The sequence below is a fragment of the Physella acuta genome, unplaced genomic scaffold, assembly GCF_028476545.2.
Source record: "Physella acuta isolate Inbredline_101_S28 unplaced genomic scaffold, ASM2847654v3 ptg000307l, whole genome shotgun sequence".
Taxonomy (NCBI): Eukaryota; Metazoa; Mollusca; class Gastropoda; family Physidae; genus Physella; species Physella acuta.
The window spans coordinates 227,012-240,449 of NW_026731826.1; the positions used below are offsets into that span (position 1 = coordinate 227,012).

Sequence of the window (13,438 nt, forward strand, 5' to 3'; positions counted from 1 at the left end):
CCTGTTGGCTAAGTAGATTTAATTTCGCCTGCATTGTGCGTACATGTCTGAAAACGGATGTCGATGATTGCAAAAAAAAATAAACGCGAGTTTTTTTGAGGGAGTTTTTTCCCTTGGCGCTCGTAAAATAAAACAATGTCACGGTAGGCTAGAGCAAATGATTGCCGGGCTTTGATGAGAGGTTTGCCAGGTGGTTTACTGAGTTCCAGACCTCGACAACAGCAGAGGTAGCTTTTGGTTTTAGAGTTTAGGTATCAGTTCTTTAGTGGTAGTTTTTGGTTTTCAACTTTAGGTAGCAGTTCTTTAGATTTAGCTTTTTGTTTTAAAATTTAGGTTGCAGTTCTTTAGTGGTAGCTTTTTTTTTAAATTTAGGTAGCAGTTCTTTAGAGGTAGCTTTTTTTTTTAAATTTAGGTAGCAGTTCTTTAGTGGTAGCTTTTGGTTTTAGAGTTTAGGTAGCAGTTCTTTAGAGGTAGCTTTTTTTTAAAATTTAGGTAGCAGTTCTTTAGTGGTAGCTTTTTGTTATCAAGTTAAGGTAGCAGTTCTTTAGTGGTGGCTTTTGGTTTTCAACTTTAGGTAGCAGTTCTTTAGATGTAGTTTTTTGTTTTAAAATTTAGGTAGCAGTTCTTCGGTGGTAGCTTTTTGTTATCAAGTTAAGGTAGCAGTTCATCGGCGCTAGCTTTTTGTTTTGAAATTTAGGGTAGCAATTCTTTGGTGGTAGCTTTTTGTTTTCAAGTTTAGGTAGCAGTTTTTCGGCGGGTGTTTTTTTTTTACATTTGTAAAGCAGGTATTAGCAGATGAATTTCTGCATTATTTGAAATATTTTTTTCCGCTGAAATTTCTAAGTTGTTATAGCTATTGAGGGAAATATCGCTACTGCAAATAAATAGTTCTTTAGCGGCACTTCAGCGGATGATTTTTATAAAATGTAGTCGCACTTGAGCGGATGGTTAGTATGTTGATATAGAGGTAGTGGATGATTGAGTAAGGTCACGATGAGCTATACAGTTTGCACTTATATAGACAAATTCTTTGTTATAATGATATAAAAACATCGAGAAAACAAATAATCGGATACCATAGAATAATCGGATTATAAGAGAATCGTGCATTCAATTGTAGTTTACTTCAATAGACTTAACTTAGAAATCGTGCAGTAAAAAACAAACAAACGAATACACGAGTATAAAGCTGCTGATTGAAGCTAAACTAACATGACTCTACGTCATACCTGTTTTAAAGCTAATCAGGGATACTAAAAAACTTGTATAAAAATAAAAGCTAAAAAAACAACTTTGGTTTAAACAAAATTCGAAATTTTTTTTGTTCTGCGAGTTCTTTCTCTCAGCATGTTGGTAATTTCTACCCAGTCTGAGAGTGGGTTTTAAAAAAAAAATTCTACACGTTTTAACTCAATCATTTTTTAAGAGTGAGAAGACTCTCATAAATAAACAGACGCTGTCGTGTTGTGTTAGTGGGTGCAAAAATACGGTGTGGGGTGTTGAGATTTGTTTATAACTAGGTGTAGTTCCAGTAGCACTTCACTCACATATAAGTGATTCTCCATCGGTGGTACTTTAGCCGTCCATTGTTGCAACCATTACTTTTATTTAATAAGTTGTGAAATAAATGTGACAATAGAAGTTCAGTTATTCATTAACACCTCACTAATCTCTACTAATAACATTATAAATTCAACAGTACTTTACGTAGGAAAAAGTATTCCATACATCCAGTCGTGCGCTACTAATCCAATTATATAAACTAATCAAAACAAGCTGGTTTTAGGAAATGTAATTCATGCATTGACTACGTATTTACCTTGAGAAAAACACTGGAACAAAACAATGAAAGGAAAAGCTCCCCCTATTAAATGATTTTGAAAAGGCTTTTGATAGTCTAGACCAGGGGTCGGCAACCTTTTGAGACGGAAGAGCCAAAAGTTACAATTTTCAAAATTTCCCAGTTTATAAAGAGCCACAAACATTTTTTATACCAATATTTTATTATTCGATTAGGGTTAGGTAAATAAATTTGATTTTGCTATTTAAAATAAATAGCTTAAAATAAAAACATAGGACTATCCCAAACCACTTTAAAAGCAGTTAACTTTTACTTTCTTTACGGACACCGCCTGATCAGTGGGTGTCTCCCAATAGACAGGCAGGCCTCAACACGGCAAACTCAACTGGCTTGGGTATCAGTTTGATTAGCGTGTATCGGTCTTTTCCCATCCTTTGGATCTCATCAGACTTATCTTCCACCCCACTGAATGCAAGGTAAACTCGTACCACACCGTCTAGTACACGGCTCAACAATAGGAACTAATCACTTTAAAACTACGTCACTCACGTCAAATTAAAGATTACTAACCGATATAAACATGCATTTTGAATAAAATGACATTCACATTTAACGATATTCGAAAAAGTGGGCACTTGGGCAGTGGCAAGCATGTTAGTCGCCACGGAGCTGGCTAAAGCACGACCGTGGGGCTGGTCCTGGTGCCCAAATGTCTGTCAACTGTCCGTATACTTTCTATTGCACCTATCTCACTGTTCTCACTGAGTGTTTTTATCCTGTTTAAAGTTGAGTTTCTTTACACTATAATATTTGATGCGAATTTTTTGAAAACGAAATAATATAACTATTGATATATGTGCAAGCATCTGGAGAGCCGCATCTTGACATCAAAAGAGCCGCATGCGGCTCGCGTTGCCGACCCCTGGTCTAGACTCTAGACAGAAATAACCTCTGGAAAATCTTACAATATATCTTTAACGGCCCAGTTTAATGCTAGTTACGTTTACTTGTCGTTGTGTTTTGATGTAGGGTTGGGTTTAGGATGAAGAGGAAATGAGGAAATCCTCTCTAAGCGTTGTATTGTAGTATAGCTAAGATTTACCTGGGAAGTTTATTGTACCATAGCTAACCTACAGTTAGGCTGTTGTTTTGATCCATAGCTAACCTGCATAAGGGCTGTTAATGTATTGTATTATCGCTAGCCTACATGTTGATGAGAAAGTACCTTCTTGTAACCCCACCATTATCACTCAGTAGCTTAGTGCTACGGTGTCACGATATTTTTTACCCCGTTTTTAAAATTTACATCCGTCTTTCGTAAAGTCTTGAGTTGATGGCACGGTTTCTTATCTAACCTCCAGATAGGGGTGAACTTTAAGTGATGATTTTTTTTACCTCTTTAACTGCTGATATTTTATTTATCTGTTTTTGATAGCTTGCATGAGGTTTAGTTCATTTTAATTTATTATAGAGAGGAAAAAAAAATGAATTCGTTTTCGAAGACTTAAGACAAATACAACTTACGCAATGATAGTCTTTTTACCAATTATTTCAGAAAAATATCGAATTTCCAACGTTTATGTTTATAGTGGATCTCACTATTATCAATGCCATTTAACTTATTTCAACCATTGTAACTCAAGTGTTTTTTTATCGAACATTGTCACCTCAGTGTTTCAAATATACGAATTAAGGAGGTGCTCTAGGTTCTAATACAGTGGTTCTTAATCTTTATGGAGGTACCGAACCCCACAAGTTCATATGCGCATTCACCATACCCTTCTTTATAGTTCTATCATCCGTACTGACAAAAACCAATCGTGAATCATATAGGTCGGTATGTTTCTTGACCTATGCCGAGCCCCTGGAATCACTGTTCTAATATAAACGTCACTAAATATGCAGGTGAAGTTGAGAAATAATGCTGTTCTGTTAAGTTGCTTTTGTGTGTGGCAGTGAACGAACACATAAATACAGTACAGACAGCTATGGGCAGTACATGGTGTGAAAAGGTGCGTATAGGTAATTACCGGTTCTATTTTATCGGTACTTACCGGTTCTATTTTTATCGGTACTTATCGGTTCTATTTTTATCGGTACTTAACGGTTCTATTTATATCGGTACTTACCGGTTCTATTTATATCGGTATTTACCGGTTCTATATATATATATATATATATATATATCGGTACTTACCGGTTCTATTTATATCGGTACTTACCGGTTCTATTTATAACGACCGTCCATGACAAAAACTGAAAGTCCGCTCCGCGAAGCATCAGCGTGACGTTACAGATGAAGGTCTGGTCAAAGGTTGACTCGTAGCGCAGCATTAAGATCTCTAGGCTGGCAGGGTGGTAGGAGTCTCTGTTGGTAATTAGGTTAATTAGTTGATGGATAATTATGTTGTTTGCTGTGATATTCCAAGTTACCATGATACTCTAATTGTTACCCCGATATGCCAATACCCCAGTAACCATGATATTCCCACACCCCATAACCCCGATACCCCCACCCCCAGTTACCCTGATATTCTACCTCGCCAGTTACCGAGTTACCCAGTTACCCTGATATTGCACCACTTTAGTTACCCCTGATACTCACAAACACCTGTTACCCTCGATACCCACACCACATTTACCCCGATATTCCCTCACATTATTCACCCCTATACCCCCCCCCAGTTACCCCGATACCCCAACCCCCATTACCCTGATAGTTACCCTAATACTCCACCCCCCAGTTACCCTAATACCCCACCCCCAGTTACCCTAATACCCCACCCCCCAGTTACCCCGATACCCCAACCCCCATTACCCTAATACCCAAAACCCCCAGTTATCCTGATAACCCCACACACCCAAATACCCCAATACCCCCACTCCCCCATTTACGCCAATACCACCACCCCACAGTTACCCTAATATTCTAAAACTCCCGTTACCCCACTATTCCACTACCACAGTTACCCTGATATCCCCACCCCCCAGTTACCCTGATACTCCCACACCATAGTTACCCCGATAACCCCATCCCCCAGTTACCCTGATATCCCGACTCCCCAGTTATCCTGATAACCCCACCCCCAGTTATCCTGCCCCACCCCCAGTTACCCCACCCCAGTTACCCTGATATTCCCCGCCCCCCCCCCCCCACAGTTACCCTGATATTCCACACCACAGTTACCCTGATACCCCCCCCCCCCCCCACAGTTACCCCGTTACCCCCCCCCCCCCCCCACAGTTACCCCGATACCACCACCCTTAGTTTACCCCGATACCCCCACCCCCCAGTTACCCTGATATTCCACCGGCCAAGAAAAACGTCCCATCGGCGTATTTCCTCTCCAGTGTCGGCTCCTTCTCCTTCATGACGTAGGCCATCTTCTCCTTGGCCGTGCCGTTGTAGATGATGATGGACACGACCGTGTTGTCTGAGCTCAACATGCCCACGTGACACCGAAGTTTTAGAATGTTCGCCTCGTTCCCGATATACTGGAAGTACAGGCCTGAAAGTAGGACAGTCACGTGATACCTTAATATAGTTGGGGTGATGTTAAAATAGAATTTTACTATGGGATGCAAATCTTACTCTCATAAAAGCAGAAAAAAGTATAAATACATGCTTATATATATATATATATATATATATATATATATATATATATATATATATATATATATATATATATATATATATATATATATATATATAACGCAGATTTCGGGTCGGTCAGTCATTTTTACATAAGTAAAGACATTGGTACTTTGAGAATATAAAAAGCAATATGTATTGAAGATGTACATTTAATATGAGCATCTATTCACAGAAACATGCAACATTTTAAAGACGATAGAACAGATTCTACATGAGTTTCACTATCTTTTAATGAACTGTGTCTTGATAAACTTTACATAGAGCAGAACACCATTTTCAACTCACCATTTAAAAAAAATTATAATTGTGTGCTTTTAAATTAGCTACTCACTCAGACGTAGAACGTGTTAAGGTTATGTTAAAAACATGGTTCTAAACCATAACCATTATAAACTTAAGGTTGGTGACGATATTATAACATTGGCTGAGGCCAACCGACGAATACCATATGTATATTCTATTGTAAGACGCGTCTGTGTAGTTAAACAAATTGTTTCGTAAAATAAAACGAAAGTTTAGCTTTTAAAATCCCATGTTTTGTCGGCGACGTCCGTATCTCTGGTCATCTGGACTACTTAAACCGGAAATGGTACCTGCCGACACGGTCCATCGACCCTACACGCCGACCACGTGGGTGGTAGCGGTGTACTGGCCGCCATGTTTACACAGGCGTTTAATTACAGTTTTATTGGTCCCCGTTCTTATCGTCCAACAACAAGGGAGGGAAGTGTAGGACGTACTAGTCGTCTGTCAAACTTTATCGTCATGCCACGTCTGGGTACATCATACGTGATGGAGGGTGGGGGAGGGTAGGGGGAGGGGGTTACTGCCGAGCGTAGATTTTCTCGAGGTGAGAGTTATCTCGCGTAACGTAAACAAATCTCCAGCAGACGGCGCTTGTCGTGGGGGTCGTGTAAAAACTCGGACGATGAAAGGCACGGGGCGGGTGACTGGAGTGCTACCAGTTTTTTCTTGTGGGATGTTTTTTTTTCAAAGGTCGAAGGTCAACTGTAGGTTACAGTTTGTGCCTTGGATGGGGGTAAAGAGGAGTGAAACAATTATAAATGTCAAAGGAAAATATGCAAACAAGAATGGAGTAACTATACGAAACAAATCATTTTTTTTCTTTTTTGGATTAAAGCACACATAAATGAAACATGAAAGTATAATTTGTGATTTAAAAAAATTGTTGCCTGGAAAACTACAATAATTTTTTCCATAAAATATGTTTAAAATGTATCAAATCTTAACAAAATGCTTTTGAGCTTCTAGCAAAATTGATCAGTGTTTTTAACGGAACAAATATTATCATGCGAAATAAATAATAGTTAACAAAATTAATACGTCAGCATTTAAATCATTTATTATTTTCTAGATATTTTCTAAGTCTTTTTTTAAATTTCTTACGTGTCAGTCTAAAAAAAAAAACAGTCTATTGCGATTGTAATTGCCTTTCTAAATATATTTTCTCAGTTTACAACTTATTAATGATAGATCAACAATGTATCACGGCCAAACTCAATGTTTGATTTATACACACCTAATCAGAGCTAAACAAATCATAAATTCATATTAAGAACATTTTTTTTTCTTGGAGAGCTGTCAAATTTGAACACGATAAGACAACTGAGTCTGAGTAAAACGATAATTATCCCCCTTATCATGTCTACGCTGTCGGCCACGTCTAGCGGCCACTGACCGCGCATGTCAGGAAAAAGCTCGGCAGTTTTGTCCCTTGATCGAGATATGGACGGCGAGTCGACTGAACCCGATGACCGCTAGATATGTTTGTGTACGTCTGGGGTTGTGTGGGGTAAGTTTGTAGATGTTGAGGGAGTTTGTGGATAGTTTTAGGATGGAGATCGGATAGTAAAGGGTTGGTTGTAGATAGACTGGGAAATGGAGGAATTATAGAAAGTTGTAGATGGGTTATATAGGAATTGTGGAAAGTTGTAGATGGGTTATGGAGGAATCATAGAAAGCTTATAGATAGGTTATGGAGGAATTGTAGAAAGTTGTAGAAGGGTTATGGGGGGCTTATAGAAAGTTGTAGATGGGTTATATAGGAATTGTGGAAAGTTGTAGATGGGTTATGGAGGAATTCTAGAAAGTTGTAGTGTGTATTTGGTGGAACATTTGTAGAGAGTAGGAGGGGAGGGGGGTATTGCATATATTTTGTGGGATACAGTTTGTTTACAATGTGTTTGGTAAGGGTCTATAGAGTGTGTTAGAAGGTTTGTTAACGTTTATAAAACGGTGTAAAATGCTATGTGGGGACTCACGGAGTATTTATAAAGTTTTACTGTTTTTAATGTTTACAAAGTTAGGTATTTCGAGTTGGTAAATGATTTGTCAAATTTTTTGGTTTTGTTTGGTAGATGGTTCATAAATGTTTTTTAGACATTATTTTAGTTACTTGTAATGAGAAAGAAATAATGCATAAAGTTTTGCCCATCAGGACTACGGCAAGAGAAATTCTATATAAGTTTTGTTTGTTGAGGTGTGGGGATGATTTTCACAAGAATTAGAATTCAGACATGGACCCATCGGAAATTTAAAATCAATGGCCAGCGGTTGACCAAATAAAAATATAAAGACAACTAGGAAAATTTAAATTGGGATTACGAAATAATAGTTAAATAAATGAATCATGTCTAAATCCAAGGATTAAATTAATTAAAATCTAAGGCAACTATTGTTTTGAGGAACTAAATACGTGCCCATTAATTATGACACAAAATAATTCCTTTTGACTATTTGAAAATCTAAAGATATAAAATTATTTTCTTAAAATTCGAGAAAAATAACTGGGATCAAGCCTTGCTTTTTGTGTTTTTAGGTGTTTTCTTTTTACAAAAACCACGGTGTTTGTTGTTATTTATAATTTCGTCAACGAAACAATATTAAAAAAAAATAAAAGCTCAGATCAATTAGCTATATTTCCTCGCTACACAGTAACTAAGCAACTACAGAAAATTATCGAAGATTCCCGTTTAAAGTATTGATTTTTAATACACGTTTTATGCCAACAAAGCGCGAGGCTTAGAACTAAACTTTTTCAAACAAGTCCAAATATTTACCAGGAGAGTATATAGCACACTCTGCAGCTCCGGATCAAGGTATGTACATTCTAAAGTAAGAAGCCATCAAACGACAAAATAAAAACGTGACGTGACGGAAGTTTCATGTCAACAGAAAAGTAACTCCAAAGTTACGATACTATTTTCCAGTGTTTTGTATTTTAAATTGTGTAACATACATTCTTTTGAGATTTAATTTGAATATCTATTTTTTTAAGACTACTCTCGGTGCAAAATGGGAAAAAAGACATGTTTTACTTTAATGTTTATAATAAAGATTATTTTCCTTTCAGCCAGCTTAGTACCTACTTCAAAACACTGGCTTGCTCAAATCACGTTAACATAACCTCAAGTATCACGTGATCAAACTACCGGATGTTGACGATGTATGACTAAACAGGAAGTGACATCAGAGACATGCCACGACGAGACTGGGAGGTTGAGTGGTCCCATAAAACAAGATGGCACTTGTCGATTAGCCGTACCCACAGAGCCAGAGTTGATAACGCCCACACTGAGTCTTTAATTTGAAAACAAAACGTTACTTCACTTCAAAGTTTCTTTCAGGCATCTCTTAAGGGGGGGGGGGGGGAGGGGCGAGGAAAGGAAGAACGTCTACCAACGACAGAAAAAAACTAATGTAAATTTATAAAGTACTAATAACATTGCGCACTATTATGTACATTTAATTTGGCGTTCACTTGGTGTGCAATTCTTTTTTTCTACGAGATTTTATTCTATTTTAAATTTTTTTAAAGTATTTGAAATGGATTAAAAATCATGTCTATATCCAGAGTTCCCATCCCCTGTTGTTTTATATAAGAAAATTCTAGAAAGTTTAGGGGAGATCACTCCCGTTTTATTAAACATATCTAATTGCAACGAAAGAATATAAATTATTATTTTTCACATGCATAGGATCTGAAAGTGGTTGCCATTAATAATGGTACAGATAACTCTCCCAGACAACCAGAAAACAACATGGGTTAGGGATAACTCTGTCAGTTAGGTGAGCTCCTAGCCATACTGAACGTTGAAACAAAAACAGCATATAGCAGTGTTGATATTAAATTGTGTGGTGGGAGTTGGTTAAGAACCTCCAAAAAGGAAACAATACATCTATTACCAGTTACTTAAACGAAATTGTGATTATCAGTATTTTTTACCTCTTTGGATAGTAAAAAAACGTACAAATACAGAAATACACTTTTGTTTTAATCTTTGTTTTAGTGCTTTTAAACGCTTGCATTTATAAATTATATATATTTACATGCTTTATTTAAAACTAGAAAATGAAATTCTGTTGCCTTGCTATGCTGAGGTAAATTACAGTATTATACACACAGTTTAGAATTTGTCATTCTAGGTTGTAAAATAGTTTATCAAATAGTTTCGTATTGATATTTAGGGTAAATCGTCGTCAAAATTTATTTAAAGAAACTATTTGCTGCTTTTTAATTTTTACAATTAACATGTGATGCTATATAACAGGGGTCTCCAAACTACGGCCCGCGGGCCGAATGCGGCCCGCAAGGTCCTCTCATCCGGCCCGCGGAGATCTTTTTGTTCACGGAAAAAACGTTTGTTGGTGATGGCTGAGGAACTTTGCCCAGAAAAATCAAAGATATGTCTGGAAAAAACTGGCCCCCGAACTGACAATTGATAGTTAATGCGGCCCTCGGACTGAAAAGTTTGGAGACCCCTGCTATATAATAATAATAAGCATTTAAAGAAAAAAAAAACAGTTCAATATCTTGACCTGTATTTTCTTCCTGTCGCAAAAACAACCCCCTATTACAAATGTAACGAAACGAAAAATGTAATTTAAAAAGTCATCCATTTTAAAACGTGGAGGCTGAGCCAACAATAGCTCAGTGACGCGTGTCAGATAGCCAGCAGAAATATCTGTCAAACGACCTTGACAGTCAGTCAAGGACACACAGCATCGGCTTACAAATCTATGACCAGGTGAACAGCTAAGCCATTAAACCTTTCGGAAATTTCCGTTCTAAATTTATGTAACAGCGACATGTATTATGCGCGGTGCGAAATAGATCGGCGCGAAAGGTGTGCACACGGGTTATATATTTTCGTGGTCGTATTGAAGGCAAATCATTATGACAGTGAAGGTTTTGTTTTTCTGCTGTATGTTCTAAACCTGGGCAGGAAGTAAATCTTTTTGTGAAAGTGGGTTGAGGTCTAAACTGCCCGTATTTGGCCATAGAGTCTCACCTTTGTCTTGAAAAAAATAACATTACAGAGGACGTTTATCACAGGTGGCACGTCCCATCGAACCGTGTGCGGCAGGTGATTATATAAACAAACGAGACAAAAGTCTCTTGGAGCAATAGAAATAAAGTGTAGCTTTCTCAACGCAATTAGCCAAAAAAAAATATGCAACACTTTGAAAGTTTTTTTCCTATCGTTTTATTTTAAACTCGTTACATTTTTATCTCACTTATAGCTTATATGTTCCCTTAAAACACCAAAATAAACTCTTAATTTATACATATAAATTAACTGCTTTAATACTTAATAAACACGCAATAACAGTTCGAGAGTTTGATTAGCGGTAACCGTTATTCCAATACCTTTTTTTAAAAAAAATAAACTTTAAATAATGTGTACGTTATTCACGACTAAGTTTTAGTTTGTAATTATTTCTGTTTAAATATAAGTCAGTTTGTAGCTGATTTGATGATCTGTAAAATAATTTGTTTGTTCATTAAAAATATTATACACACATAAACTTTAAAAAGTAGAAAAAAAAATACTGGTCTGAAAATAGGTTTTTGATTAATTAATAAGTATTTCAACTAATTTTTTATGTTAAAGGCGTAAATTATTCAACATCGTATTTATAAAATATATTTGGATCAGAGTTGGTGCAGCGCCTAGCCGGAACGGCTTATTTTCTTTTTAAAATTTACAGACTCCGAAAATTCCGCACAAAAAATCCCAATCTCCAGGTGTGAAATGCGCCAGAAAGACACCTGTTGGAGAAAAAAAATGGCAACACAAACGGTTATCTTAAACCTTCAACGGCCTGACGTGTAGACGTACCGTTTTTTTTTTCTTCTTAAAGTTTGTTGTTTATTGCTTCAACAACAGGTCATCACGTGATTTAAAGTATAACAGGCACATTGAAGGAGGTGAAGGGGTAGCCTTTACAGCTTAATTTTAGTCTTATGTAAGGGGTGGGCGAGGGGAATATATTTTAGCTGTAGGTTATGTTGGAGACGTTTCATTCTTCTTGTTTTACCACCTGTACTCACGTTAGGGAAGGAAAAGTCGACTGGGTATAGTGCTGACTCAATTTCCCGGGGGGTGGGCGGGGGGGGGGGGGTTAGTGGCGGACACTGATAAAAGTATGTATTTTCTATATGAATTATATATCATTCGTGGGGGGGGGGGTTGGTAGGGGTGGTGATAGACCTTCTTCGGGTAAGCCCCCTCCCTCTCCGAAGAGATGCCTGGAAGAAAATCTGACAAAGAGAAAATCAAATTTCAAGATCGTGTAGTTTTACATCCTATCCTTCTATTCCGACAAATGTTGGCACATAAACTTCAACGAAACATCAAAACAATAAAACATCAACTCATCAGAACTTGACATCAAAATATCAACCATCCAAAACACAAGTAATGGAAGATAACACATGACATATTTTAATTGCTAAATACCTAAAATACACTTTTAATTTGGTGGGAGGGAAGTTCGGGGCGGGGGAGTTTGGACCTGCACCCCAGTATCATTATTAGCACACACCGATATCCCATCTTTCTAAAATGACATGTACAAAAAAAATTGCAAAGACAAGACGACTGTAAGGGTTAATGACCCAGTGCGTGTTGCCCCTCCCTCCCCCCCCCCCCGTACTCCGTCACCAATCAAACATCTTCACATTGAGAGGCAACCTCCCCCTCGTGTCTGAAGTCAATTTTATAAAGTCGCTAATTCCAAAAATGACTCGTTGTTTTTGTCTAGGTTTATCCTTTACTTTGTAACTACTACAGCAGATTACAGTAAGACTTTAAAAAGATTAAGTACTTTAAAAGAGGACAGACGTCACCTAATGACGGGTTTGTAAACAAAGGTTGACTGGGTAAATCGCAGGCTTACAGTAGCGAGGTGACTTCCGCCGAGCAGGATTTAGTGCTGGAGGTAATGTAACCGTCTGGTTGGAAGGTGGGGGTGGGGGTGGGGGGGGGGGGGTCGGATGTCCAACACTTTCCGAGTAATTGATGTTGTGATGGTATGGATGTGATACTGGCACGACATGAGATTTCTATGGGAGAGTCGGCTCGGAGATTAGTAGGTTAGTAGGTTTAGTCGGAGCTAAGTAGGTGGGTTGTAATTGGGAGATTAGTAGGTTAGGAAGTTTACTGAAAGTCGGAGTTAAGGTAGGTTTGTTAATGATAGGAGCTCAATAGGTTTTGTTGAAGCTCAGAGCTAAGTAGGTTTGTAGACGATCGGAGCTTAGTTTAATATGTTTGTTGTAACCTGAATCTCAGATAGAAGCTCAGAGTTTAGTAGGTTTGTCGATGCTCGGAGCTCAATAGGTGTTGTTGAAGCTCGGATCTAAGTAGGTTTGTTGGTCTATCGTAATGTTGTAAAGATAATTTGAAGTTAGTGAGGCTCTTTTTACTTTCTCGTATATACGAAGTATAGAGAAAGTATTGTAATCGTGCAAATCTCGACGTTTTACATCTCACTGATACGGAAAAACATAATTTTGCAATCTTGTCCGTATGTCTGTGTGTCTGTCTGTGTGTCTGTCTGTCTGTGTGTGTGTAAACACGATAACTTGAGTACCGTTACAGCTAGGTTGATGAAATTTCATATATAAGTATTTTATCAAAATTGTAGATCCGTATCAACTTTTGAGCGATTTCCGA

General features: G+C 37.6%; 1 protein-coding gene across 2 annotated transcripts in view; it reads right to left on the reverse strand.

The window, feature by feature from the left end:
• LOC131939982 (uncharacterized) overlaps positions 1-13,438 on the reverse strand; it is a 43,660-nt gene that overhangs the window by 8,986 nt on the left and 21,236 nt on the right. For both annotated transcript variants that reach the window (XM_059298514.1, XM_059298513.1), the window contains exons 3-4: positions 5,100-5,310; positions 4,024-4,169 (exon numbers count right to left, since the gene is read on the reverse strand). In XM_059298514.1, the coding sequence (XP_059154497.1) occupies positions 4,024-4,169; positions 5,100-5,310 (357 nt within the window). The remainder of the gene's footprint in view (positions 1-4,023; positions 4,170-5,099; positions 5,311-13,438) is intronic.